Source organism: Drosophila erecta, unplaced genomic scaffold (genome assembly GCF_003286155.1).
Source record: "Drosophila erecta strain 14021-0224.00,06,07 unplaced genomic scaffold, DereRS2 tig00000092-arrow-pilon, whole genome shotgun sequence".
NCBI lineage: Eukaryota > Metazoa > Arthropoda > Insecta > Diptera > Drosophilidae > Drosophila > Drosophila erecta.
In genome coordinates, this window is record NW_020825207.1 from 18,570,454 (window position 1) to 18,597,608 (window position 27,155).

Here is a 27,155-nt window from a genome sequence, read left to right on the forward strand (position 1 = left end):
CGAAGTAATTTTTCTCCTCCTGCCTTTGCGCTCATCTTTAAAGAGAAGTAGAGCCCAGAAGGGTCGACTTGAGGTGGTCCAGTCGATCTGCATAATGAAATTGCAGTATTATCTTGTAGCGAGTACAGTTACGAGGCATCCAAATTGCAGTCGGTAGCCGGGGAAAGAAATCGCCTCCAAAGGAAAGTCAGGCGGATGCAGATCCAGATGCAGCTCCAGATGCAGATGCAGATGCGAATGATGCGATTGACTTGCTGACTTACTAACAGAATAACAGAATGACTGAATTGCGGCTGAGCCCGCCAGCTCTCTTATGCAAATCAGCCACGACCATGGCCGTGGTCTAGTCGAGTCATTTTCGCCAGCTATTTGCAGGTAATTTTCGCACATTTGGCCAACAGCTGCTTTCACATTTGCCATGCCCCCATGCCCCATGCCCCCATGCCCCATGCCCCCATACTGCCATACTCCTTTGCTCCACTCCGCATCCGGAGGCGGGTTGAGGGGCTGGTTGTTTGGAGGAAATAGTGGGGATGTTGGGGACCGGTATTGCCTCCAAACAATTACGTCAGTTTAGGCATGACTTCTAATTAACTGGGCGTTGTCAGGGCTCTGTGGCGGGGCTCTTTAAAAGAATTGCCGCCATAATTAGTTTTAATTAAAGCTCCTGACCAAAAAATTGAGCAGCGCCTACAGCGCAAAGGAAGGCAAGACGGCCATTAGGGATTACTCAAAAAAGGTATTTGATACTCCAAAAAAAAAGGAAAACATGATTTGACTACCAAGAAACTGCTTAAAAGTTTACAGGTCCGTTCAGTGCAAATATATTACTAATACGCAACTTTAGTACTTGGGCAGTGCTTACACGTCATTAATTAATATGAACGCATTATGATACGGAAAGGGTTACCGATATTCCAGATCCGTTGGAAATTGTTTGATTGCACCTTAATATTTTTACGAGTTGTGCATACGAGTATGACAGATACAAAACGGATTCATAAAGTGGCGCCTAAGCATCATAATCAGTATTTACGACATGGCATGCCAGACGAAGCAAATGACTCCACTCTTCCACTCCAAAAGAAAAACCTTTTCCTTTATTACATTTTTATGGCTGCCTGATTTTATTTTTACTGCAAATGCGGCTATTGTTTCACTTGCCAACAAAAGAACAGAGAACCACTGACTCATGTTCATGCTCATGATGTTTCGGACTCGAGGGCCCTGTAATTAATCATAAAAATTGTTTGCACCTTGCCGTGGACAAACCACAGACACCAGTGTCGTTTTTCTTTGGGCTCTGGTCACGTATGGCATTACGCACTTCCGTTTCCGGTCTGCGTCTCCCTTTTGGGAGTTTCATTTGGAGTTTGGCGATTCAGTTTGCTCACCCGCGCGCAAGCAAATAAAGAGATCTAAAATCAAAAACTTTTTATTGCATTCCCTCTTCCGTTTTCATATATGTATATTTTGCACGCGCAAAATTTATTTTCTGATTTATGGGGCGCAAAGCCAACAACAGACGCGCAGAGGACGACAAACTCGCATTTCCAGACTTGTCGGCGCGACTTTCTGGCCACAGACATTCCGATTTCGCGTTTTAAACCGAAACAAGAATCAAAGATAACCTTGAGGTCGGAAGGAAGTGGTCTTTTATGGGCTGTGTCAAATATGCTTTCATCTTTTACCAGGAGAGCAAGCCAAAACCTTTATTTCACCTAAGTAAATCCAAGCTTGAAGTGGAGCAAAACATTTACACATAAGGTATGTTACGAGTATGAGCATAGGAATTCCTCAGCTCCCTTTAAGTCGATTTATTTAAAGTGAAGTCGATAATTGCGCTTAGTTATAGCATTAAAGAGAGGCAATCGTAACATACACGTATATTGGCTCAATTAAACGCAACTTGTCACCAATCACGTTCAATAATAGTGGTCAAAGTGGCGGAAAGCCAGCAACCGCTTTCTGGCCAACACATTTCCCAACCTATGCGGCCGTAAGCCTCGTAACCAACTTTTATTTCATAAAGCCTCTGGACGGCGGCAATTGCCGTTTGGTGCTGTTTGCATTTTTTATACAATCCATTTATTCTTTTTAATGGCTTTCATTATTTAAGACGCCACTGGCAACAAGCTGTCGACTGTCAGTTGCAACATGTTGAGCCCCGGAGTTTTCCGTCAGCGAATCAGTTAACACTGTTTTTTTGCTCAATTGCCCTCTGGTTGGGCATTGATTTTTCGCATTCATAATTGATGGCATAATAATAATGTGACATAAATAATAAAGAAACACATTTGCGATCCAACATGTTTGCATCATTTGTTGTCAACTCAAATTGAGCCCTTGGGTTTTCTTTTGGATTTGGTTCAGCCCCAGATGGGTGGGTAATTATGCAGTACAGCTGTCCATTTGGCATTATGATAATGACAGACCTTCTGCGGCTCCCCAGCCACTTACGCCGAGGTGTTGGGCCGTCAACTGACTTATATAGTGAAAAAACCATCTCAAATCAAAATCAAAGCCTGGCAGAGAAAAACACACAGGCACAAAGTTAATTCGAAATCGCAGGGGCAAACAATGAAGTGTGTGTTTGCTCAGTCGCCAAGTGACACGCAATTATTTATACATTAGCGGTGGAGAGGGGAGTAAGGTAAATATTTGCCACAAACTTTTGTCAAGTTGTACGTTGCGTATACGGTAAACAATTTGAAATACATTATCTGCTGGTGCTGAGGAAAGAGTTTCAGCGGGGTGAGTGTGGGAAAAGCAATTATCGAATGGGCCAAAAAGGCATCCGCAGGGCTTAATGGCCGTCTAACGGAACACCAAGCATTATTAAGCATTCGAATTTAAAATCCAGGAATCCTGCCAGGGGCAGGGAATCGCTCAATAATTTATCGGGCCGAGAAGGACCCGCTTTAATGTGGCCTAGTTAAGTATGCAAGACCTTAACCGCTTGTGGCAGTCACTCCTTCAATCGCTTCAATCGCACTCAGTCAGTCATTCACTCAGTCAGTCAGTCACTCAGTCAGTCAGTCAATCGGAAAGCCAAGCCAATCGAGAACCGTCGACAGGCGGAGCTTAAAGATAAGAAAATCAGGAAGTTTCCCAGGGAAACACTTCTGTCTACTTGTTGCTGATAAACGTTTTTCACTTGTTCACATGCCGGAACAAAGGAGACGCCTTGAGGTTTTTGGCAAGCAATTTATGGATACCAAGCAAAAACCTCAGCCTCGGTGGTTCACGTTCGGCTGATTTGGAAAACATTTGAATGGGGCCATAAAATCACTTAAGTGTGTTTCGCCGTACACGTTCCATGGCGTCCATTTCAATATTTTTTGTGGCATATTTACGGGCGTCGACGACAAGGATTTAAGGATTCAAGGTCCGTAGGGTGGTAGCCCTGCAAAACCGAAGCCTTGCATTCATATGTGTAGGCGCTTTTCCAGCTTTTCCGCGGGGAATTTTGTCTTCGACAGCAAAACAACCACATTAAATTTGTTATAAATTAAGATTGATACTGATTCGTCCCTTGAGTCCTTTGGAAAGTGTGCGTACGTTTTTCCGGCGCTGAACAAACCCTTTTCCCTATCTCCACTTACCTCCAGTTCTTGAAAGCTCTCTCCTCCCTGTCATCAACTGCAAAAAAGTGAATGAAAGTATTTATTACGTGTAGTAATATCGCGAGCTTTTTAACGAAGTAACACTGTAGTAGTGGAAAATTCCTTTGCCCATAAGCACGCTACCTGGTAGCCTTAGCTTTTGGAACGAAACTACGTTAAGCAATATTTGCTTGTCAAAGAAGAGAGTCCTTTGTGGTTCAGTGAGTCCATCAGAGTCTGCCAGGCGCAGAGCATTCTTAAGTTGGAACAAAGATACATGGCTTGAACAAGTCCACTCCATTTTAAGGGTTTAAAAATTTAACATTGAAAGCTTTATCTCCGAAGTTAGCTTAATTAAGGCAGATTGATTTAAGGCAAAGCTGGTAAAATATCCTTGATAACTTCTATGCTGAATTGTGGTTAACGGTCTGCATAATTATTATACCAGAAAATTACTTGGCCTGCGCTGCTTCAACAAAGTTTTTTGACACATCTAATAACATACGAGTATCCATTATAGTCATACGGATAGTGACATATTCTTCTCCTGCATATTCATGGCAAAACTTTCTGAAAGCCAAAGCGTCCCGCAAGTGTCATGGAAATTCTTCAATTTCCGGTGAAAACTTTTCTAGGCCCAAACCAGTGCCCGTAATATAGCCATTGCAGTTACAGCTAATTCACTTAATTTCGCACTCGAAAGTGGCCAGAGAAAATACAACAGCTTAACAGCGTTTTCTTTTTATTTTCGTTCATTTGTACTTTTCTGCCTTGTTTATAGCCAACTGGCAACGAGTCGTGCAGTTCAGGGCCTGGGCCATCGAATGGGCTTTTAATTGACAGGCCTGGGAGCGTGGGAGGGCTGCTCCGAAGAGGGATCCAATGATAAAAAACAGCTTGAGTGGCGGAAAAAAGGTCAAGCCAGGTAGGCTAACTGAAAAGCCGAGGCCATCGGACAGCTGCGTTGCATCGGCTTTTTGGAGCCGTTACCGGAGCTGCGATTTTGAACTGGCCTGGGGATTGGGATGTGGATGGGGACAGGGATGGGAAGGGGAAGGGGGGCTGGACTGGACTGGAACTGGGATTCGGCCGACGGCAGCTGGGAATTCACTCAGTCATGGGGAGCTCGACTTGATTAAAGATTTCACACTTGATTAAGCACCGGGGCCAACAGATACAATTGCCATTTTCAAGTTCGCTGGGGCCATTGTAGATGCTTTCCTTACTGTTTTCTCATCTCTTCCAGCTGTGTGAGCCGAATTTTGTTTATTTCTCGCTGTTAAGTACACAACTGCAATTGTTAAACCTAAATTGGTATTAAACAAAATGGCCAGAACAGCGGCAGTTTACCTATCACTTGTGTGTTTAAGTTTATGGCATTCTGTGCCTTGTCTGCTAATTGCATTCCTGAAATTGATTTCTGTGTTTCTGCTCTTCACAGTTTTTAAACCAATACAAATAACGTAGCACTTGAGTGAACTATCCACTGGAATTGTGTAAACACCCTTTATGAAATTCATAAAAAGCACTTTATGGAATTTATTTTGGTAATGAAAATATTTATGCACACGAACACATGTTATTCACCGTAAATTAGATGTAAAATCATTTATTTCCATCGCTGGTTTTAAGTTAAGTTGGCCATTTAGTTATTTAAGGAGCAAACAACAACAAAACAATATTTGTTATGCCAATCTTATTTTCCCGTACAACCATCCTCAAAGCAGATGAATAATATAAACATTTTTTCTATACCCATCCCAATCCATTTCTTTTTTATCTCTATCCATCTCAGTGCGCCAAAGCCAAAAAGAAGGCAGTCCGCACGGAGCCGCACAAAAAGTCTTTCCAGATATTTTATTTTATTCACAACAATAGCAATTTGAATAAACCAGCCTGCCGGCTATTTATCTGACCGGTTTAAAGCCCGAGCAATGGAGAAAAAATGATGACCACAAAACAGAAAGCCAAAGCGACTACAATTAAAATGGGAAAATAAAACTGGGAATCGTGATTGCGGGCAGAGCATAACTGGGTCAAATCTTAGATGAGGGCGGACCCTCGATATGAATCGAAAACACTCATACTAGCCAAACTGTGGGAGAGGCTTTGAGCAAATAGACAGGAGATCGCGTGGAGGAAGGTGGAAATGAAAATGGAAATGGAAATGTGCCGGAAGATAACTTTTCCCACGACCTTATGCACGCCGAGCTGTAAGGTTAAGAGCAAAGTTTTAATCAGGGTGGTAAAACTTCATTAATTTGCCGCCAACTTTTTTGTGAGCCACTTGGCTAGGCTTCAAATAAATGCCATTACAGCGAGCTGCAATCGAAAAAGTACGTGCAAGTCGTGCTGGCCCATGGAAAGCAAACGAAGCGGTTGCATGAATAAATAATAAAAAAAATGAAAAATAAAAAGTATCCCAAGCAGCCAGCAGCCGTTGCACATTTTATGCAAATATCGGCCAGCGGAGGCAAAAACTTTCATTTCAACCTAAGCGTTAATGGGAACCACAGTTGCTGGGGTTGCTCTGAAAAGGGGTTGATTCGTGAGGGATCCAGGCTCTCCACAAGACCACACATCGCACTACCCCGCGACTCCTGAACCTCCCGCCCCGAAAGCTCCTTGACTTGCTTGCCCTCCGGCAAATGCATATGCATATACCCTGCACTACACTGCACGACCATGTGCAATCGTACATTTCCACTCGAGAATCTGTCGGAAAAACAGCGAAATTCGTAGACTTATCTCTTGATGCGCCCCGCATGTTTTATAGAAAAATAATATCATAATTAAGTGTCCTTAACCATGTCCTTGCTGCTTTCACTACCTCTGCTAACAGAGTGTTCCAATAAATTTGCCTCAGTGTATTCCTGCCATTTGCGTTTATATGCTATGTTCCCCGACTAACAATGAAACTGTTATGAGTTTGGGTCCAGGGGTGCAATGCATGGGCTTGTATTATTTTCATTCTTCCTCGCGTTTGCCGCTTTCAGTCTTTCACTCTTTATGACACGTGAATGTGTAAGGTCTTGTATTTGTATCTGTGGTCGAGCGTTTTGCGGTTTTTATAGCAAAGTACAGCATCTGAAATTGATTTTTCATATTTAATGCCGAAGGATTACGAGCTGGCTGCCAAAAGCAGGGGAACAAGCAGCTGAATGCTAAATGTTTCATTTAGACTTTGCTTTAAAATTGGTGGAGGGAGGAGTAAACTAAATTGAATTCTATTTTACTCAGTTCTGAAATTGTATAGAAAAATTGTGCTGGCAAACAGAGCACATGGTGAAAAAGCTCGTTCCCATTTTTATTTGACTTCATGCGTAGGTGGAGAAGTTTAATTGATTTCAATTCATTGGGAAACCTCAGCATTTTAACCATTTGAAATCAAATGAATAAACTAGCTTTATAAATATTCTAATTGGATTTCTTATGTATAGATCCAATGCAATCTACAAAACTTATGCAGCAAACTATAATCTCAAAATACCCCCGAGTAACAGGCCGTTTGACGAGCAATAATACATGGCTTCCCGCGATATGTCAGCATTCGATTTCCATATTGACTGCAGGGGGAGTAATAATGGCATTGGAGCTATTGTGGGCCAACTTTGGGGGCAATGGTAGCGACAACAACCTCGTAAATGGAAACCAAATACAGCCGCGAATATGTAGATGCGACACTGCAGTCGTCGATTGTGGCATAAATACAAATGTAGATGTATCTGGCAGTTACAATTGCTCGCTCGACGAGGCTGCGAACAACGGATATTGAAGTTGTTTTTTACATTTCGCCGGTGCCTGTGCCGCTTATGCAAATAGTTTGGCGAATATACAACTAACTCGTCTCGCTCTTTATGCATTTATGCGCCAGGGGGCCACAGTCATGACTACCGGTGTATATCACCAGTGTATATAGCTTTGGGCCGATTATTCCGATTTGCTTGACCGAAAGCGTAACGCGCACGCGTTCGTCCCCAAACTATAAAAAATTCAGCTGAAAATGAAGCAGTCGGGTGCAATGGTCGTGGAAAGTTAGTCAAGCAGTCAATCAAATATGGCAATAAGCCGCAGACATTTGTATTTCATTGCCACCCCACTGTAATTGTCCTCATCATCATCCCAGTTGCAATCGCACTTGGCTGAAGAGCAGCGTCTTTGATGTTCGGCTGTCATTCCATACACACGGCTTCAATCAAAGTGAAGAACAGTCAGGAAGGGGCTAAAACCTAACAGGTCTCTTCATACCTCAAAAACCAATTGTATGCTTTGATTATCGCGCTATCCCGAGGGTTTCCCCAGAAGTTTTTCTCCACTAGCGGGTAAATGGCCCTGCTCAATTGATATTTATTTGCTCGAAATTGCTGTTCAATAAATTTTACCTCTGTTAACTGTTGGGTATAAATCAATTGCGGACTGGCACTACCGTGATTATTTGGGTGCTGAATAATCTATTTTTCTAATTTATTAGGTAGGTGATTACAGCGCGCAATCAAACAGCCGCATGAAACTATATTCATATCTGTACATTGGGCTTATGTTTGGTTGAGTGTTGTGCTCTGATTCGATTTTTTAAATGCTTAGTGGCATTAAGACTGCCCAAGGGTTCTATCCAAGGGTTCTTTATGAGAGTTTTAAAGCTTTCAAGGACTAACCCATTTGGGGTGATTGTGTTTTGGGATCAAAGGGGCTTCCAGCCTTGAAAGATACATCTAGCTTCTTATACTGCCTACTTAAGGAGCTATTTCCGAATTCGCCAAAAGATAATACCAACCCACGGGGTCAACTCAGATTTCTATGCCTCGGGCCTCACGTTCCGTCCTAACTGTAGATGTCATGTGTGGGTACTCAGCAACTCGACATCAACTTTGCCTCGTTGTATCTGTATCTTCTGTGGGTCTGCATACAGTCGTACATACAGATATATCTACTCATTGCACGGCTCGTAAAAAGCTCATTAAACAAAACGCTGTTGACAGACCGACTGGCTGAGTGACTGACTGGCTGACTGGCTGCCGGATCGAAGGAGGGGTATTTGGGGGGATTTTGGAGATTCTCGTCATTGTGGAAAAGCAAGAAAGAAATAAAAAACATTATTTCAACGCATAGCTAACGAATGTAACTGTAACTCTCGGATTTTCGAATGCAGAGAAACAAAAAAACGGCAGAAACGCTTTGGCTGTCAAAATAATTACAATGCCCGACAATGTAGCGACATGTAATTAACGTAAAATGCGTGTGCCTTTTGGTATCTGTGGAAGCCACGTGAAACGTATCTGCAAGATACATGTGTACCGCATACAAGAACGAACGAGCACGAATACGAATGAGAATGCGAGTACACAGGTGCCTAATGGCCCGCCGTCATTTGTTTTCTACCCCGTGAAAGTGAGGGAAAGACGGAAGGCCACGACTAAATTTGATTAACCCACAAAATGTGGCCAGCTCCACATATCTTTGCCCTCTTTTCGTGTCGGTTTTGTTTTCCTTCGTCTTCTCGCCCCCTTCCAGCTGATGTCATTTTCTTTTATCGGTTTATGGACCGTCTTATTCGTGTGCCTTCCATTTAATTGAACGCCTCGGTCGCTCGAGTGATCCATAAAGTTATTTCCCATCCATAAAGCCATTGGATCAAGTTGGGCCATCAAACAAGGCGATAAACTTTTATGCTGTCCATGCCATTGAATGCAACTCAGAGTTGGCGTAGGTACGGGTCCATAAGAAAAGTATAGTTTCATGGATTTATCAGGTAGTATAGCCCTGAACTTCATGGCTTATGATTGCGTAAAGTGGTCAGCTTTGTATGCGGTCGTAATTAATCTGATTATGATCTGGTAATGGCCCTGTACTTGACGGCTTTCGTAAGAGAACTTCCTCGCCCTACAAGAGATTTATTTAGAGCACCTTGGTCGGCAATTAGAAGAACATTTCGGAGGAATTTAGGTGAAGATTCATTCTCAACATTTCCGTGCTTGCTCATTTGGAAAACTAACCTACTTAGTTGGAAACTTTCAAATAAACGAACCCAGCTCAATTCAAGTTCTTCTCATAATATTCACTAAGCCAAGAGCAATGTTTAACTTGTAGATTAAATAATTCCAAGCGATTGAACATGCTGTTGTGAAGTACTACTTCATATTTTACCAATAGTTTATTTTAGGGATTTTTTCAAAATGAGCACCATTTGTATACAGCTCATTTCAATTAACTGTTGTCAAATGAACCCATCACATTCATATAAAGCCGCCAGGCCCTAATACATAAAACCCGCCAATTATCTGTCGGCCCTCATATACAATGTATGTGCATATTTTTGGTATTTCCTGCACAGGTTCTGAATCACAACGAATTGAACCTGTGCTCTTGAAATGCGCGCATTTTGCCTACTTATTGATAAAACAAAACTGAAATGTGACATGGGAATAATTAAAAGCTTTTTGCGAGGGGGAGGTTGGCAGTTTGTAGCGGCAGCCAAGCGCAAACCCAACATAATAGGTGAGTGTGTGCAGAACACAGTAACAGATACTATTGTATCTATGTATTTATGCATGTTGCTGGCAGGCAGTACAAAAAAAAACAATTGTAACCGAGCATTGGAGTCAACATGCAGCCACGACAGCAGCAACATCCACCGACAAACCGAAACACGGCATAATGCGACACAAAGTTCCGCTAGAATGCCCAGGCCCATGGCCTAAACCCATGCCCATTTCCATTCCTATTGCCATTCGCATTCCCATTTTCATTCCCCGTGCCACCAGATCCCTTACCAAAACCAGCTGCTGTTCCCCCATCTTTTTCGGGTGGAAAGGTTCTCGTTGTTGGGCAAATGTTTGGCTGTTGCCAAACATCCAGGCAAACATTCAGCCAACGGCGGCCGCAAGTACGGAGAACGCCTGCTTTTGGCCAAATGAACTGCAAGTGCACTGGCTCTCGACTTGGCCAACAACTTGGCTCACGAGCTTGCCACAATGCGAAGCGCCATTAGAATGGGTATTTCTAGTGATGCGAAACAGCAAATTCTTGTTTCTCCATTTTGTAACGTAATTTGTAGGAAAAATCTTTCAATTTAATTTAGGAGGGTTTGAGTTTAACTGAGGTATTTGGAAGGCATCAAAAACTGTTGTAATACTTAATTATTGCTAATGCTAAACATTTCTGTATAACAAGTTTAAAGTCAATAAATGTGGCAAAGAGTGGCAGACACTACAGATTGCATCATATGTATAATTTCCTAATACTTTGCAACAATCTGTTAGATTGCCTAATTACATGAAATGCTTAAGTGGGAATATAAATAGTAACAGGTAACATACAAAAATGCCCGGATTCATAATAGTATTTTACTACGACTGAGGTAGCCCACTGATCTTGCCAACAACTCTTCCAGTCAGATTCATTGGGCAAAGCCGAACATTTATTAGCCTTTAATTGCCACTACGACACCCTATGATATAAATATAGCATTGCAGTTCACAGAACATGGTCGCAACCGGGCAGGTCAGCAGCATTTATATTGATATTGATGGATGGACCCCCTGGCAGCTGAGAAGCCCGGCTGAACTCAATCAAAGCGTGACAGAGTGTCAACTGAGCGGGAATGGGATGAATGCCCGTGGACTCACGCTCCAATAAAGTAAATATATTCATAGAGGGCCAAGGGCCCTTCAGTCGAACGACCTATTCCCGCTGCAGTTCGCCTAATACAACTTTAAACAAGTTGTTTCCCGCCCCATTTAGCTGAACCGAGTTCATCAGTTCATCATCAGTGCTTTAGCCATGTCGTCTACCTGATGCATTTCATCCGCCCCGCCGGAGTCATAAGTTCTGGAGCAAATCGTGACAGCCAGCCACTCAAGCGGACCTAGAAAAGCGGGACCCCACTTGAGCCACCAGAGGCATTTGTTATTAAAAAGGGTTAGCTCGGCCATTTTGGGTTCATGGAAAATAAAGTATTTTTCGGCATCCTCATCACTCATGCAATATTTGTGTTTCCCTGAGCTGCAGTCCTGCTACAATAAAGGGAACGCTTCCAAATTATGCACACTATCTGCGAAATCAACGACGGGAGAACCAGGAGAACCAGGAGAAATGGAAATTCTTTGGGATTAGCATAAGCATGTCTGAAGTGCTCTTTGTTAGCGCCGAAATGGAATGAATGAAAATTTATTGTGAAAACAGCATTAAGTTAATGAAGCATAACATGGAATCTCGCAGGAACAAAACTTTTCGTGCTCTTTGTTGGCCATTTTGTTTGAGTTACACTTGAGGCCGAGGGAACCGAGAAAAGCAATAGAATTCAGGCTAAACAGAAGGTTTCTGGGGGCATTGGCATCCCTTTTATGTTTATGCTCTGTGGCCAAACTGTTGCTTTTAGGCATAACGAATATTTATGGCTTATCAATTTTGCAGGACACGTGCGAAAGGAAAAACAAAAGGGTCAGCGCCCAACTGCCAAGTTCACAGGCCCCTTGGGCGAGCCAAAAATTCAATTAGCAAGCTGCCTAAGAAGATAGCCCCATTAATTGCTGGTAATAGGCGAAAAATTGCGCATACGCAGCATCGGCCCCAAAGGACGCGTTTTGCATATCCGCAGTTCAATGCTTTTGCCAGCAACATTTTAATTAACTTTCAATTCTGACTTTGTGTTTAGCATATTTTGGGTGCCCCAACATCCCCACCATTTCTCCCATTTCCTGCCGTTTGTCAACGGTGGTCCGGTTGCCAGGTAAAAACGGCACCCAAAGGACATGCCAGGTGGCCACGAGGGGTTGGACTCAATGGTATTAGCTCCTGGCGTGTCGGAACAGCTTGTTTGTCCTGCTAATTAAAGTTGCGTAAAAGCAATGCCATTGTTGTTGCTCCCTGCAAATAGCTTGTGCAAATCAAAGTGACGACCTCCGGCCGATCCAAAGGAGTGACTAGCATTGTTTACCCACCTGTTCTTTTGGCCTGGCTGAATGGAGGGACTCTTTCCTGCGAACAGCAGTACACTTTAATAATGCTAATTGGTCGAGCTTCTTGGAAAAGTTAGTCCTAATAGATTTGTGAGAGTTAATTACAAAGAGCTTTTGTGAGTAAAGTGCTGATTTAACAGAGGATTCCAATCGTAGCCCTTGAGTTGGTTAGTAGATTAACTGATTGCTTTCCTTTTATTGCCTCGTTGGTGCACTTAGAGTATGAATCTACCTACTGCCAAAATTACAAAATCTGAAACCACAACTCAAAAAAATAACTCTTTGGATTAGGTGCATGCTCAATAAACACTTTATATTTGAAGAGAACTTCTGAAATGTATATTTTTGATTCAAAGAATTTTGTATTTGAGTGTAATAAGCTAGAATGACTTCCTAGATTTTATTACTGGCAAGCTGACGGATAAACGGTTGACAAATTTGCACTTTCATAATATTTGCACTTGGTTTGATATTTAAGGACAGTTACTTTAATTAGAAAGGAATCAAATGTCGCAGTCGAAGGATGCTGCATTGACTGACATTGATGTTCAATTTCACAGAACACTAACCACACTAGTGCCCACATTTAAAGCTCCTGTCTAGTCGCTCTTGACAGTGGTATTTTCTTTATTGACTGTCGTAATTTCCCCAGTTCATAATAAATGATGTCCCATGGCCGCAGTAATGGCCATGTTCCCAGAAGAGCTCCGAGTGCCAGGTAGCGTGTCAATTGAATGGTCATACACAAGACTGACGCTTTTCGACAGACAAAATTTAAATGAAAATTGGCAAATGAAAAGTCAACACGCTCGACTCAACAGCGGAAACGAAAGCGAGCCCATGTCGCACTATCGATGAGCATCAATGTCTGCGTATACGTAATTTTTCAGTTGACATTCGTTTCCTGACTTTTTCTCAACTATTTATAGCCGATATCTGCTATTGTTGGGACACTGCACTTGTGGCTGCCGGTCTGCTTTATTGTCACCCAACCATTTGCAGCCATTACTTAAATGGCCCAAATGAAAGAGGAGCAGCTGCGTCTGCGGAAGCCTCCGTTTTGGGTGACTGGTGGTGGATGATATCCCATTTCGAACGACTCCCTAAAAGGTCGGGGCCATATCGTTAGACTCAACTTGAGGTCCCAGCTGTCTAAAGACACTCAAAAATGGCATGCAATTGGCTTCAGATTGGGATTATGAATATTATAGCAAAGGCTTTGCCTGATGGCTTACTGGTGGTAAAACGCTTTTTATCCAACCATCCGGCTCACAGTAATTGCAGTCTTAACTTATTATTTACTATTTTGTGGTAAAATTTGGATGTTTGAGGTGGAACAATATTGCATTAGTAAGAGAAATAATTTATTTTTAAAATACTAGTTTGTTGCAGTTAACAAAAAAATGTATTGTATCTGTTTCTTCTCTCTTATCCAATCATGCACTGAAAATAAATCACGAATCTTTTGATATAAATGATCCAACATATTTTGTACTGAGATGCTTTTTGTTATACCTAATATGTTCATTTCACATTTTGGGTAAGCGTAAGGTAATATTAGATTTTAAAGTACCCATGCCTTTGCCCGGGAGAATTTTAGCTCAGATGAGTGCATGGATTTGTATTACAAAAGCTTCACTTTTAGTCCCTGTGTATACGCTCTGATATCCGCTTTCATCCGCGGCGAGAGTGGCCCACTTCAAGCGAGTGCCATGCAAATAGGATCGGAGCCTGAACGCCCTATTCTTGGCCTGGTCTTTTGGGTCTGGGCCCAGTTCCTTATCTGCCGCGCCCATCTGGGCCTGCCACTCGACGCCGACGTCGTCTGGAGTTGGATTCCCAAAGCGCGGTGCTTGGATGCAGTAGGAATAGGAGTAGGACTGGGAGTCTGGGCAGGAATGGTGCAGGATGAAGACGGCTGCATGTCTGCAGCGTTTGGCTTAACAAGTGATAAACTTGTCGCTTGTCCGCTCCAAGTCCTTGGACATTTTATTATTCCCGCCTCTGCAGAGAGTGCCCTGTAGAAGCCATTACCCCATACTCCAGTCACCAGTCCCCAGCTCCATCTCCATTCCTCGAGACCCCTACTTGCAGCAAGACGCTGCAAATAGTTAAGTACAAATTGCATGGCTAATTTGAGCTGTTGCATAAGGCTTAAGAGCTCTCACGCACACAGACCCCACTTCACATCGTGTTGACAAGTTGACCGTAGAATTAGCCGGAGAAGGTGTGAAGTGACAGAAGATTTGGCATGAGTAATGACCGTTGCGAGCTGTGCCCATGAAGTAGGCAGGTTTATTAGCAACTGTCGAGAAATAATTTCCCCAAGCACCGAAAATTTGAGGGTTGCTTCCATATAATTCAGATCCGTACCGAGAGTCAAGGAACCCAAGTCCAGGCCAGAGTTAACTGCTTTAACTTTAGACTACAAAGTGAACTACCTGGAAATGGTAAAAGGCTTCACGTGAACAAATGCACACCTATATAGCATAATTCTACCTATTCCTGCCAACTCAAATTGGCTCACAGTAAAAACGTTCTATTCCTAAAACTTTTTCGCGACGAAAACTGTCAAAAAGCAGCCGAAAATGAAATAAATAAAACGGAAAAATAAGTTGTTACATCTTTGTTGATTCTAACGGAAAGTCTAAATTAAATGTAATGCCGAAAAATGCATTTAAGAAAATATAAGATAAAGTTAGAGTAGAGTTTGCAAAGAAAAAATGATAAACGTGCATTGTATTTACTTTGTAGCTCTCGTTTTGAATACGAATAAGCCCGAAAAATGGTTAGAAATGTATCTAATTAAAATGAAAATATGATGTGAAATACATATTGTATCAAGCAAAGTGAAGCGAAAAGGAAGCATGCATATTTATTCTAATTTTTGAAATCAACCCCAATTAAAAAGCCACATATGTATCTATTACTCCGCCAGTTTCCAGCTCCTTAAGCTCGCTAATGCGATAAGTATACACGGTGAACACTAGGCCACAATTAACGCAGTTCGAAATAGTTCCACAAATAAAGACAACTAACGCAGATTCCCACACTTGAGTTTCCGTTGTACCCATAACCCAATTCCGAGCGTAAGCCCCTCTAATTATGATTTATTCCACATCTGGCCAACACCCCGACCCAGACCCCATCCCAAAAAAGCCCAAAAGGCAATTGAAACTCACCTACTGCAATGTTTGTTTAGACTTATTTACAGCAGCATTTGTATGCAGCTCGGGAGCGACTTTAACTTCATTTTAATGGCTATATTCACCGACATCGGTCGCTCGTTCGGATTCGGATTGTTGAGTTGATGTTGATGTTGTTTTACCTGTTACCGTTCTACAAACGATTCGAGCACACAAACACAATCACTGCACTTTGGGGAAGATTTTCCAGAAATATTTTTACAAAACTCCGCGATACTTTGGCCAAATAATTGGGCGAAAACCAACACAAGCAGATGGGGTTTGTTGCGGTAGGAGAATTTCGACAGAGTAATGCTTAACACCTTTACACAACGAACTAATTTAGCATTTGCTTAATGGGCCGCAATGAGGCTTTGTTTTCGATTTGTTTCTTCTTTTTTTAGTGGGCCAGGCCAAAAATGAATTCAAAAATTGAGCGAGTCGGCAGCCGAACGCGATGAAACTCGTTTTTAGACTGACTGGTGAGCTTTATGTTCGCAGTTAGTTGCCGCGCGAAAGCATTACAAGTTCGATTGCAACATGTTGCCTTTCCTTCCCAACCGGGTGAAAATACAATTTGTAACACAGGCGTATGAGTGATAAGCACAAAAGCAGTGGCAAAAACTGTGTTTAAACATCATTTCTATATCATTTATACCACCTTAATACCACATTTGAGCCCGTAATTTTAAAAAGATTTCTTTTTGTTTTTGTTCCCATTCTCATTTCCGAATTATTCACACGTATTTTTATTTCTCGAACCTGTTCAAGGACTAACTTCAGAAAAATTTTAAATTAAAGTTCCCTCTGTTATTAACCTGTTGACTTTCTTATGAAAACTTTCCGATTTGAATACGAGAATAACTTTTTAAAAATACTCTGCATTGATTGATATTTTTATCACATTCTTGATGTTTGATGTTCATTTTCTCGCCATCAGATTTGATCTATAATAATTATTTAATAGCTGCAGCTCAAAACATTGTCAATTCTAGCCTATACCATTTTTGCGAATCCGCCGCACTATTTCTAGAAGAACTAACTATGCAAAATTACGAATGGTTACAAAAAAAGTCCCAGAAGGAAGGATTCAAGAAATAGGACTCCAAAATTGGAAAAAAATTGTCTTTGCCCATATTTAAGCGTGAATGACCGCATTCTTGGTCTGGAAGAATATATATAAATGTATATTTACTATTCATATAAAATCATGTTTATTAAAGAAGTTTTTAACCAACAAATTGTATCAAACCTAAAATAGCAAAAAAAACTCAAAAATACTTTCAGAACTTTCAGAAAGAAAATTTCAAGGGAATCGTTATGTTAGATTGACCACAAGCCTGTTCGAACCGAACTTCAACATGCCAACCCAGAGTCGAACATGCTGCAGGTTGCAAGTTGTGGGTGGGCCAGCTGTTGCTGCTGTTGATGTTGCTGCTGTTGCTGCTTTAGCTGTTTTTTCTGCTGCTGCTGTTGCATGTGCCTCATATTAATTGCGCCGTTTACCCATCGCCCACGTCCACCCGGCGAATAAAACAAACGACACAGAGTTGCAGCCACAAATTCACTTGGTTTTTTAGTCTTTTTCACGCCGTTTGCCACCAATGCTACCACCTACGCCTACCCGGAAGATGCCGTAGAATATGGCCAGAAAATAAAACGGAGCGCGTCCAGTTGGACAAGCACTCACCTTGTTAAAACCGAACCCGAACCCTCTGGGTAACCCAGCTGCCTTTGCGCCTTATTTACATTTCAGCTGTGCCGCTCTAAAGGCGCATGATTAAGCAATAAATTCACACCAGGCCAAGAAAACGCAAGGCTTCTGGTCCCAATGCAGTCCGGATACCGAAAGAAAAGTTGTGCAACTAACTATTTGGCAACATTTTAGTGCATTTTCAGCAGAGCTCATTCTAATCTTGAAAGCACTTAAATTTAAAAATGAAATTACAATTGTGTGGCATCTAGAAAATGTATTATTAAACCACATATTCACAAGTTAGTTGTATGCAGTTTCAGGTGTATCTACAACTCCAACTTTGTCGAATATTTCCTGGGGCGGATCCTGCTGTTAACGGCGTTTTGTTATTTATATTCAATGTTACCTTTTGCTCCAATGCTTTCGGCCAGATTTTCTATTTGTATTTACAATTGATTTGCATTTGTGTAACACTGTTTCCTCCACCGAAGAGCGGAAGCCAGCGTCGAAAAGCGATGGAGAAAGGTGTAAATATTGTGATTATGGTTGAGATTGAGATGTAGGTAAATAATGTGGCCATCGGAGTGGGTTCAACAGGTGCCGCAGGGCGGGCTAGTAGTAGTTGGAAAAAGTTGTTGGAAAAGAAAACATAATCCACTTGAACGGAGGAGGGCTTTGATGCAATCGGTGTTAGAAAAGAACTGCACGCCAGGAAGTGGTGATAATAACAGGAATATCGACTTGTGGGTTGACGAAACCCACTCTTGTAGGCAATGACCCAAGTTTTTATTGACTTTTTGCACTTAACCTCGTAGCTATAATTCGAAGCACCTTAGTGCGTCTTATTCCTTACGGATAAGACGCTTCCATTCAGTTTGTGAATCTTTTAAAACAGGCTTTGCAAACTCGAAACGCTCCATTTGTGAAGGCAGCTTAAGCTCTGTGTGCTCGGCTCAATATTTACATTCTAAATGACTTCATTGGTAAGTCAAACAGATTAAATCTCTATTAGTTTTTAAGTGAGCCGCGCCATCGGCGCTTCGCTGGCGTCAATGGACCCCGTCAAGCCCGAGAAGCAGAGAAACCGATCCCGAACCCAGGTCCAAACCCGACCCTGACCCCAAGGCAACTTTTGGGCACGCCAGTATGACGACGACGCATTGTTTCCACCGCCGATCTCGGCCATGTCGCTGAGTCCACTTACGATATTTGCCTTTCGGTCTTCTGGCCCTGTGCTGATGATGACTTAATCGTCGATCGGTGATCGGAGTTTTGGCTTCGGTGGGCGTTATAATGATTTATTATGCCGATTGACCACGCACTGTAACAACAATCTTACTAAGACCAACGGAGGTGAAAACCAGAATCGCCGACTGAAGTGGGATTCATTGGGATTGATATACTCTTCTCATGTGAGCGTACATGAAAGTGATTTGATAATAGCTCTTGAGCTATTTTTAAATTTTATACGAGTAGTTGTATGTGGTTCGTACTAGATGTCGTATGTACTTTCGTTCTAGAAGTATGACAAGCCAGTTACAGCCCTAACAATTTATTTAAAATCGTTGCAAGCTAGGAATTTGTTTAACAACAGCTTCAAACTGCTCGGCGCGATTGCTGTTGTCTTATTTAACGAACATAAACATCCGAGAATTCCCTGGGCGGAATCCGAAAGGTCTGCCATCGGGAACGAGCCGTGAAAACCAGTTGACTAAGAGGCAGATTCCCGCTGTCCCACTGCTTTACATTTCTCACTCAAACTTGTGGTTGAGTGGGAGGCGAGATGGGTGGCTGGATGGGTGGCTAGATGGGTGGCTAGATGGGCGAGGGAGGATGAGGTAGCCCTGCCAGGTGTCCTTGGCTGCGTACCGGCAGCCGGATGATATATCACAAACGCAGACGGGCGGCAGGTGTACGCCGCAACACCCTCGTCATCTTTCTCATTAAGAGGCAGCCAGTCGTTTATTTATGCACTTGACTTGCGAGGCGACTTGGGCGGGCCGGGGCGAAAGGGGCGTGGCAGTCGGGTGGCTGGATGGAAAAAGACAGGCCAAGAGACCTAATGAGCATATCATATTTCACACATGTCCGCTCGGCTGCTTAAACCCATCGTCACCTTTCTGAGCGCCCATTTAGCTTTGAGTGCAATCTGAAATTGTTTCTCGAGTGCACTTGTTGGGGAAAAGGGGGGCAAGGGGGACTTGGAGGGGGCCACCTTCCACCAAAAATATGAAATCCAAAACTGACAAATGGCCGGGCATGGAGAAGATTATTAACCCGCCAGGAGTCATTTAATATGCCCACCTAACGGCAGCTAAACATGCTCAACTGTCACTCCTCAAAGTCCTGACTATGAGCTCGAAATGCCGTCATAAAACTTCACAAGCATCTGGAAAGTAAAACTTTATAACATGCATTAGCTGTGGTCCTTACTGCTTAAAGTGATTCTAACTTTTTGAAAAGTTTATGAATAGTAAATGGCTCGCCGATTGCCAAGTAAACGAACAAACTACTTTGCATCAATAAATATTAAATATTGAAGGATTTATCCCACAGTGTTCATGCTTACAGTTGCCATTTCCATTGCAAAGTACATTCTTTCTGCATATACATTTACTCATTTTAGTGCCAAGTGGATACTGTATTTATATTCATTTGATGGGAGGTTGTCAAAATTCTGAATGCGCATGGCCCTTTGAAAATAATATGATATGTAAACGCAAGCCACCACTATGAAACTTTAAGAAAATGTGAGAAACAATGCCAGCCATGATTACATTTGGTTAATTCAAAAAAATTATTACAAGCAAAGCATTAAGAACCAATTACTCCTGTTTTAGAACTATGACCCATGCTTGCTAGCTCAGGGGCGAGGTGAAAGGCTTAAAACGCTGCTCCAGTTAATTGTTCATTAAGCCAGGTGTCAGAAGTGCAGGCAACTCGAACTGAGTTGTAACTCAGTTAATCGGCGTAAACCGATTCCAAAGTATTCCACATGGTTATAACGAGTCGAGATAAGACAGGTGCAGTTGGGTTAAGCACAGTCAGACACATTAATTATGTTAATTGGACTGTGTGGCACTGTGGGAGAAATTTTGCGGGGTCGATGACGATGGCGATGGCGATGACGAGAAATTAAGCCATCCTCCGCGGAACCACAGACACATAACTCATAATGCCATTTCCACGTGATGACTACCGAGGCATAACTCAGCCTACCTCCGTGTCTCCGGCAGACATATAGATCTTCGGGCGAGACTTCATTAAAACTTGTAGCAGATAGTGGCCTGCATCGCTCCAGGTTCTACGGTTCAGTTCTGGCCGACCGGGAGGAAGTCGGAGGAGATGAAGATGGTCGACTACCCATCGCTTATAGGACCAAGACCAAAAACAGACAAACTGCAGTCTTGCCTAATGACCACAAAAATAGCCAAATGCAGCTTTATTTATTGCCCAGGAACGTCAATGTTGCACTCAGGGAAAATGGGAGATTCAAGTACACTTAAGATAATAAAGATGTTATCTTTTCATATCATAAGGAAGGATAATTCAATCCCAAAACTATATCCAAGAAATATGTTCACACTTTTCTAAGTAGTTGAGTTCAACAGTTGTCTTTGGTATATATTCTATGTGTAGCTTCGTTTGTTTCTGTTAAATAATAATAACATAATAAATAATTTATATTAAATTGTGGTACATTTTCAGATAAAGTTCGGGTAGTTTTGGTTGCATTGTTAAAACACTAAGACATTTTATATTGCCTATTAATTGAATAAACTGGCGGAGTGCACCTTAATAAAGTCAACAGAACTTCAATATCTACCCATGCATCCTATTATTATTCAGCTTTTGGCCAAAGAAGCCCAGGCTCTCAGAGATTGGGGCCTTCGATAGTTTGGCTCCGGCCCCTCAGTTCGTCCCTCAAAACCCTTAGAAAGTACGCCAACCATCTTTCGAGCAACAGTTGAGTGATTTGTGAGGCGCACCTCCCCTGCCTTTGCCGCCTTCTGGGTAATCACTTAATTTGGAAATTACTTGCCAAATAAGACAAGGTCTGGGCCCCTATTTTCCTTCCCCAGACTGTGGTTTTATTTGACGTATCTGCACATGGCATTAGCAGCTTGTTTAATTGCATAAAACGCTTGCCCGAAGCACATAAATTATGCAGCTGCCGGGGAGCTGAGCTGAGGTGTTTGAGGAAACCACCTGATGATGATGATGATGATGAGGTGGGAGGACGCTCCGAAAGGATTGGCGGGCCTATTAATAGAACAAGGCCAGCTCAAGGCCAACTGCAATCAGCGAAATCAATCATAAATGTGTGCACAAAACAGGGAAAAATGAAATGCAAAAATAAATGGAAAGCGCATTCAGAATGGCAGTCGCACATCCTCCCAGATGAGTTGCATTGTCAGGGGGCACACAATGCATAATTACTGATAATGATTTAGCGCATTGTTGGGGCCGGAGTGGCGGGCACTTTGGGTCTATTGTTCTGCCGGGAGTCTAGGGTCGCGATGTTACCAGGTTGCCGGGCATCCTTTCCCCTGATGATTGGGCTTAGTTGGGGATGTCTTATAGATTTGTGCGGCAGTCGCATAAAAGTCTCGCCTCCGCGCGAAGAAGATTCTTGAAGCCGCTTAGGCAGCCGTCGATGACGATAAAATAATAAAAATTGATTTACCCGTCATGTTTCGACGATAAAATTTTACAACAGCGTCAGTCGAGCGGAAAGCGTCATGCGAAATTATCATTATCCATGGGGTCCCATCGCCCAGCAGGAGCAACCATGTAGGAATAGGAATAGGAATAGCACGTAACGAGGACTTCGCCTGTTGCGCGGCCCGCAAATCATAGTTAACGACGGGCTCATCCTGGACTGCCATCCATGGGAGTAATGGGTTTTCAATTAATCCCGCTTCCATGTGATTTTTCACACCTTCCCCAGACCTACAAGAGGTATGCGGTCGGGGAGTCGGCTAATTGAGCCGTCAAGTTATGGTCGTTGAGTACACTTTTTTTGGGTAGTAGGCTCAGGTGGAAACTACGATCAAGTGATAAAACCAAAGTGGGTGAGCACATATGCCACTTCACCCAGTGGCCTTTCGCACCTCAAGTTTTAGTGAGAAGTACCTACATCTGGCTGGAAACACTTTAAATATTATAAATTTACAATATTTGTAAACTAAACAGGGGAAATTGAATAGTTACGTAATCCATTTTGAAAATTTCATTTAAGTCTTTACCTACCAAAGACACAAATGAATAAGCTATAAAAAAGTAAAAACTTTTGAACAATTAATCCTAAAATCAAGACTGTACGTATGTTAAAAAACTACGTAAAATATTTGTAAAGCATACACAGTAAAAGAAATATTCAAACTCCTTTGTTAAGCAATTATGCAGAAATATATTTTATGACTCTTTTTTTGAAATCGAAACTTTCCGAATGGTTTCCATGTCTGCCTGCCAACCCTTAGCACATAACCATAATGTATTTAAATTGATTTATTTCATTGTTATAAGCGCATTATCGGATTTAATCGGATTTTGTATTTTTATACCCGTTACTCGTAGAGTAAAAGGATTTACTAGATTCGTTGAAAAGTAAATAACAAGCAGTAGGAAACGTTTATATATTCTTGTACATATATTCTTGATCAGGATCGATAGCCGAGTCGATCTGGCCATGTCCGTCTGTCTGTCTGTCCGTCTGTCCGTGTGAACGCCTCGATCTCAGGAACTACAAAAGCTAGAATGTTTAGATTAGGCATGCAGTTCCAGATATATAGACGAAAGCGCAAGTTTGTTTCCAAATGTTGCCACGCCCACTAGCCGTCCAAAACTCTTGAAAAATGCTGTGATATTTTTTCACTTTTTTATATATTTTTTTAAATTTCTATAGATTTCCCAAAAAAATTGTTGGCACTGTAACTTTAAAAAAAAAACACTTTAAAAATTTTTTTTAAATTTTATTATTTTTTTTTCCCACTTTTTAGCGATGCTGAATACGATGTTTGTAAGATCCACGTTAGATCGAAATTTCGATCACGTCAGATTCCACTACCGAGCATTGAAAAAATATTTTGGGACAACACTGATAAATGTCATCTAGCTTAATAGAAGACCATTTCATCAGCTTTATCATTATCATCACACATCCAAGACATTTGTCCAGGCAAAGAAAATTAATCGTAAAATCTAGTGGATGGCGGAACGTGCCGCCATTTCTTTTCTTTAACCAGGATGGGCACCTCCTGCATTTTATAGAAGCTGCACTGGAGCGGTATACAAATAATTGGTAGAAACCGTCGGCATTTAAGTACTTATGACAAAGGCCATTTACGAAGCAATTAAATACTTTATATTTTTCCAATCCCGGAATTTTAATCTCCCAAAAACCCAAGATCTAAACTTCATCTAATAATAAATGAAAAGAGCTTTCACTTGTGAACAAATAATCAAAAAGTCGAAATAATGTAAACAAAAAAGTTATGTAGAAAGTTGTTACATTTAAACATACATGTAGACAAAATGTAAGATGTACTGGTTAAGTATGTATGTAAGTATACATGTAGAGTATAGGTACATGTTGATAGATTCATTAAAAAATGTATAAAAGGTAAAAGCAAGAGTTTCCGATCCCATAAAGTAGATACATTCTTGATTAGGAACCTATAGCCGAGTGGATCTGGCTGTATCTGTTTGTCCGTATGAACTTCACGAGCTAAAAAGCTGGAAAATGTTATTCAGCATGCAGATAGAACGCTGGCAACTCTCCCTCAGTAAAGGGTATCTGTTAGTGAGAGATCTCGACTATTAGGTGTTTTCACAGGTGTTTAGGTGTATTGTTAAAAATAAATTACAAAAGCACATCTTAAGCCTCATTCTTGAAAATCTCCCTGAATACTTTTCATTGATGATTTTCATCTTTTTTACATTTGTGTATAAAGCATTTATAATCACAGTTTGATGGCCAGAACTCGGACCATTGTGTGTGGTTCTGCGGGTGTAAAGATCGGTCGTCCTTGATCGTCCTTGTAATCGGCGTAGGAGAGCGAATGGACGCACTTCATCCCAAGTGCCTCCTTCTGGCGGGCGGAGTAAAAGCTCGTGCAAAACGCCACCATTACGGGAAATCCTTTAGCGCGACCCACCTCCATCAAAGTGGCAGCGAGTCGTGAGCCCAGTCCTCTGCCCCTCATTGAAGCATCTACACTGGTAGTGTGGGACAAGAGCAGTTTCGGAATGCCAAAACGCTCAAAGAGGTTGGCCTCCCGTTCAATTTCAGATAGGAATATGCAGGTGCGAGCCCAAAAGTTCTGCTCCATGGTCTCCGCCTCAATGCGATTCTTCTCCAAATCCTCGGGATACTGAGCTTCAGCAAGTACCAGTCCCACCAGCCGTTCACCTTTGTTCTCATCGATGGCCATTAAACATGTGCCCTGAGCAATCATCGACAGGTGATGTTCATCGTTAGCCTCCTCGTGTTGACAGTGAACTGTTTCGCCACTAGACTGGCACAGTGGCTCTGACTGGAAAAAGTCGTCCTTCATGAATGCTTTTACACTTGGGTAGTCCTCTTTCGTCATGATCCTTATGGTGATACCATCCTTTGTGCTGGAGGACATCGTGCTTTTGATCTTAACTTTGCCGTTCCGTTTTTGACGAATGAATTGAAACTAAACTTTTGGTCCGCTGATATGTGCATTTATACAAGCGTGTTATCAATTTTTTATTACCACAGTACCAAAAAAAATAAAACGTGCTACAGAAAAAACAAGATAGAAGGCTATAGTCGAGTTCCCCGACTATCATATACCCGTTACTCAGCTGGTGGATGTGCAAACGAGAAATATCAAAATTTTCTGGAATATCTGTAGAAATTTGGGAAAAATAATAAAATGAAAAGAAACTTGAAAAAGTGTTAAAGGTACGAGTATCTGGTATAAAAATGTTAAAAATACGAGTTGAACTTTTATTTAAACCAATGCATCGATTATTTTAATAGAACCTTGTTCTATCACTAAAATTCAAATATGCAGGCCTTTTTAAACTTTTAAGACAGCGTATAAACATTGTAAAGTAGAGTTATGCCCCCCCTCATTCATTGCATAATAATCTTATCATTTCATCACAGCAAACAAATAAGAAGAAGCGATAAGAAGTCGATAGCAACTATATTAGTTTCGAATAGTCTGTAAAATTGCAAAGACTATTCCGACCGTATTAAGCAGATACATTCTTGATTAGGAACCAATAGCCGAGTCGATCTGGCCGTCTGTTTGTCCTTATTAAGTTCGGGAGATCTCAGGAACTAGAAAGTATTATTAAGCATGCAGATTCTGATGCCTACGCCGGCATTTTTCTATCAAAATATGGCCACGACCACAAATAAATTAAAAACACAAAAACACATCTCATGCCTTATTGTTGAAAACCTCCCTAAATACTTTTCATTGATGATTTTCATCTTTTTTACATCACATTTGTGTATAAGCCACTTTAATCACAGTTTGATGACCATAACTCGAGCCATTGTGTGTGGTTCTGCGGGTGTAAAGATAGGTCGTCCTTGATCGCCCTTGTAATCGGCGTAGGAGAGCGAATGGACGCACTTCATCCCAAGTGCCTCCTTCTGGCGGGCGGAGTAAAAGCTCGTGCAGTAGGCCACCATTACGGGAAATCCTTTAGCTCGACCCACCTCCATCAAAGTGGCAGCGAGTCGTGAACCCAGTCCCTTGCCCCTCATTGAAGCATCCACACTGGTAATGTGGGAGTAGAGCAGTTTCGAGATGCCAAAACGCTCAAAGAGATCGGCCTCCCGTTCAATTTTAGACAGCATTTTGCAGATGCGACCCCAAAAGTTCTGCTCCATGGACTCCGCCTCAAGGCGATGCTTCTCCAAATCCTCGGGAAACTGTGCACCAGCTAGTACCAGTCCTACCAGCCGTCCTCCATTGTTCGCATCGATGGCCACCAGACATGTGCCCTGAGCAATCATCGACAGGTGATATTCATCGTTAGCCTCCTCATGTTGGCTGTGAACTTTTTCGCCACTAGACTGGCACAGTGGCTCTGACTGGAAAAAGTCGTCCTTCATGAATGCTTTTACACTTGGGTAGTCCTCTTTCGTCATGATCCTTATGGTAATACCGTCCTTTGTGCTGGAGGCCATCGTGCTTTTGATCTTAACTTTGTCGTTCCGTTTGTGACGAAGGAATTGCAACTAAACTATTTGTCAGCTGATCTGTGCATTTATACAAGCGGGTTATCAATTTTTATTACAACACTATAGAACAAAATATGCCAGCGAAAGAAAATGTGAAAAATACGAGTTGAATTTAAATTTAAGCCAAACGAGTGGATTTTTTTACTGGAACCTTGTTCAATCACTAAAATTAAAATGTGAATGTCTTTTGAAACTTTTAAGACAACACATAAACATTGTAAACTAGTGTTAAAGCCTTTACTTATTTATTGCATTTTGATCTTATCATTTCATCACAGCAAACAAAACAATTCTGTTTGCACTTTAAAGTGAATTGTGAATAGCCAAGCGATAAGAAGTCGATAGCAACTTCAGTTTGGAAAAGTCCTTAAAATTGTATATGTTATCTCAGCGAAAACCGCCGATGACTAGCCTAACAAAATACTTAAACAATTTTTATACGCATCACTCGTTACATTCCTTAAATAATAGAAAGTC

General features: G+C 41.8%; 3 protein-coding genes across 4 annotated transcripts in view; all 3 read right to left on the minus strand.

Annotated features, from left to right (window-relative positions):
• The window catches only part of LOC6548961, a 42,646-nt gene extending 26,419 nt beyond the window's left edge, over nt 1-16,227 (minus strand). For both annotated transcript variants that reach the window (XM_001974157.3, XM_026980397.1), the window contains exons 1-2: nt 15,745-16,227; nt 3,606-3,642 (exon numbers count right to left, since the gene is read on the minus strand). The gene's annotated coding sequence lies outside the window, so the exon portion shown is untranslated. The remainder of the gene's footprint in view (nt 1-3,605; nt 3,643-15,744) is intronic.
• An 8,167-nt stretch (nt 16,228-24,394) lies between these two features.
• LOC6548960 (dopamine N-acetyltransferase) lies at nt 24,395-25,107 on the minus strand. Its single transcript, XM_001974156.2, has one exon. It carries the CDS (start codon nt 25,075-25,077, stop codon nt 24,409-24,411), a length of 669 nt encoding a protein of 222 aa, XP_001974192.1. The 5' UTR covers nt 25,078-25,107; the 3' UTR covers nt 24,395-24,408.
• Nucleotides 25,108-25,873: 766 nt separating this feature from the next.
• LOC6548959 (dopamine N-acetyltransferase) lies at nt 25,874-26,655 on the minus strand. Its single transcript, XM_001974155.3, has one exon. The coding sequence runs from the start codon at nt 26,622-26,624 to the stop codon at nt 25,956-25,958; it is 669 nt and encodes a 222-aa protein (XP_001974191.1). The 5' UTR covers nt 26,625-26,655; the 3' UTR covers nt 25,874-25,955.
• Nucleotides 26,656-27,155: the final 500 nt, after the last annotated feature.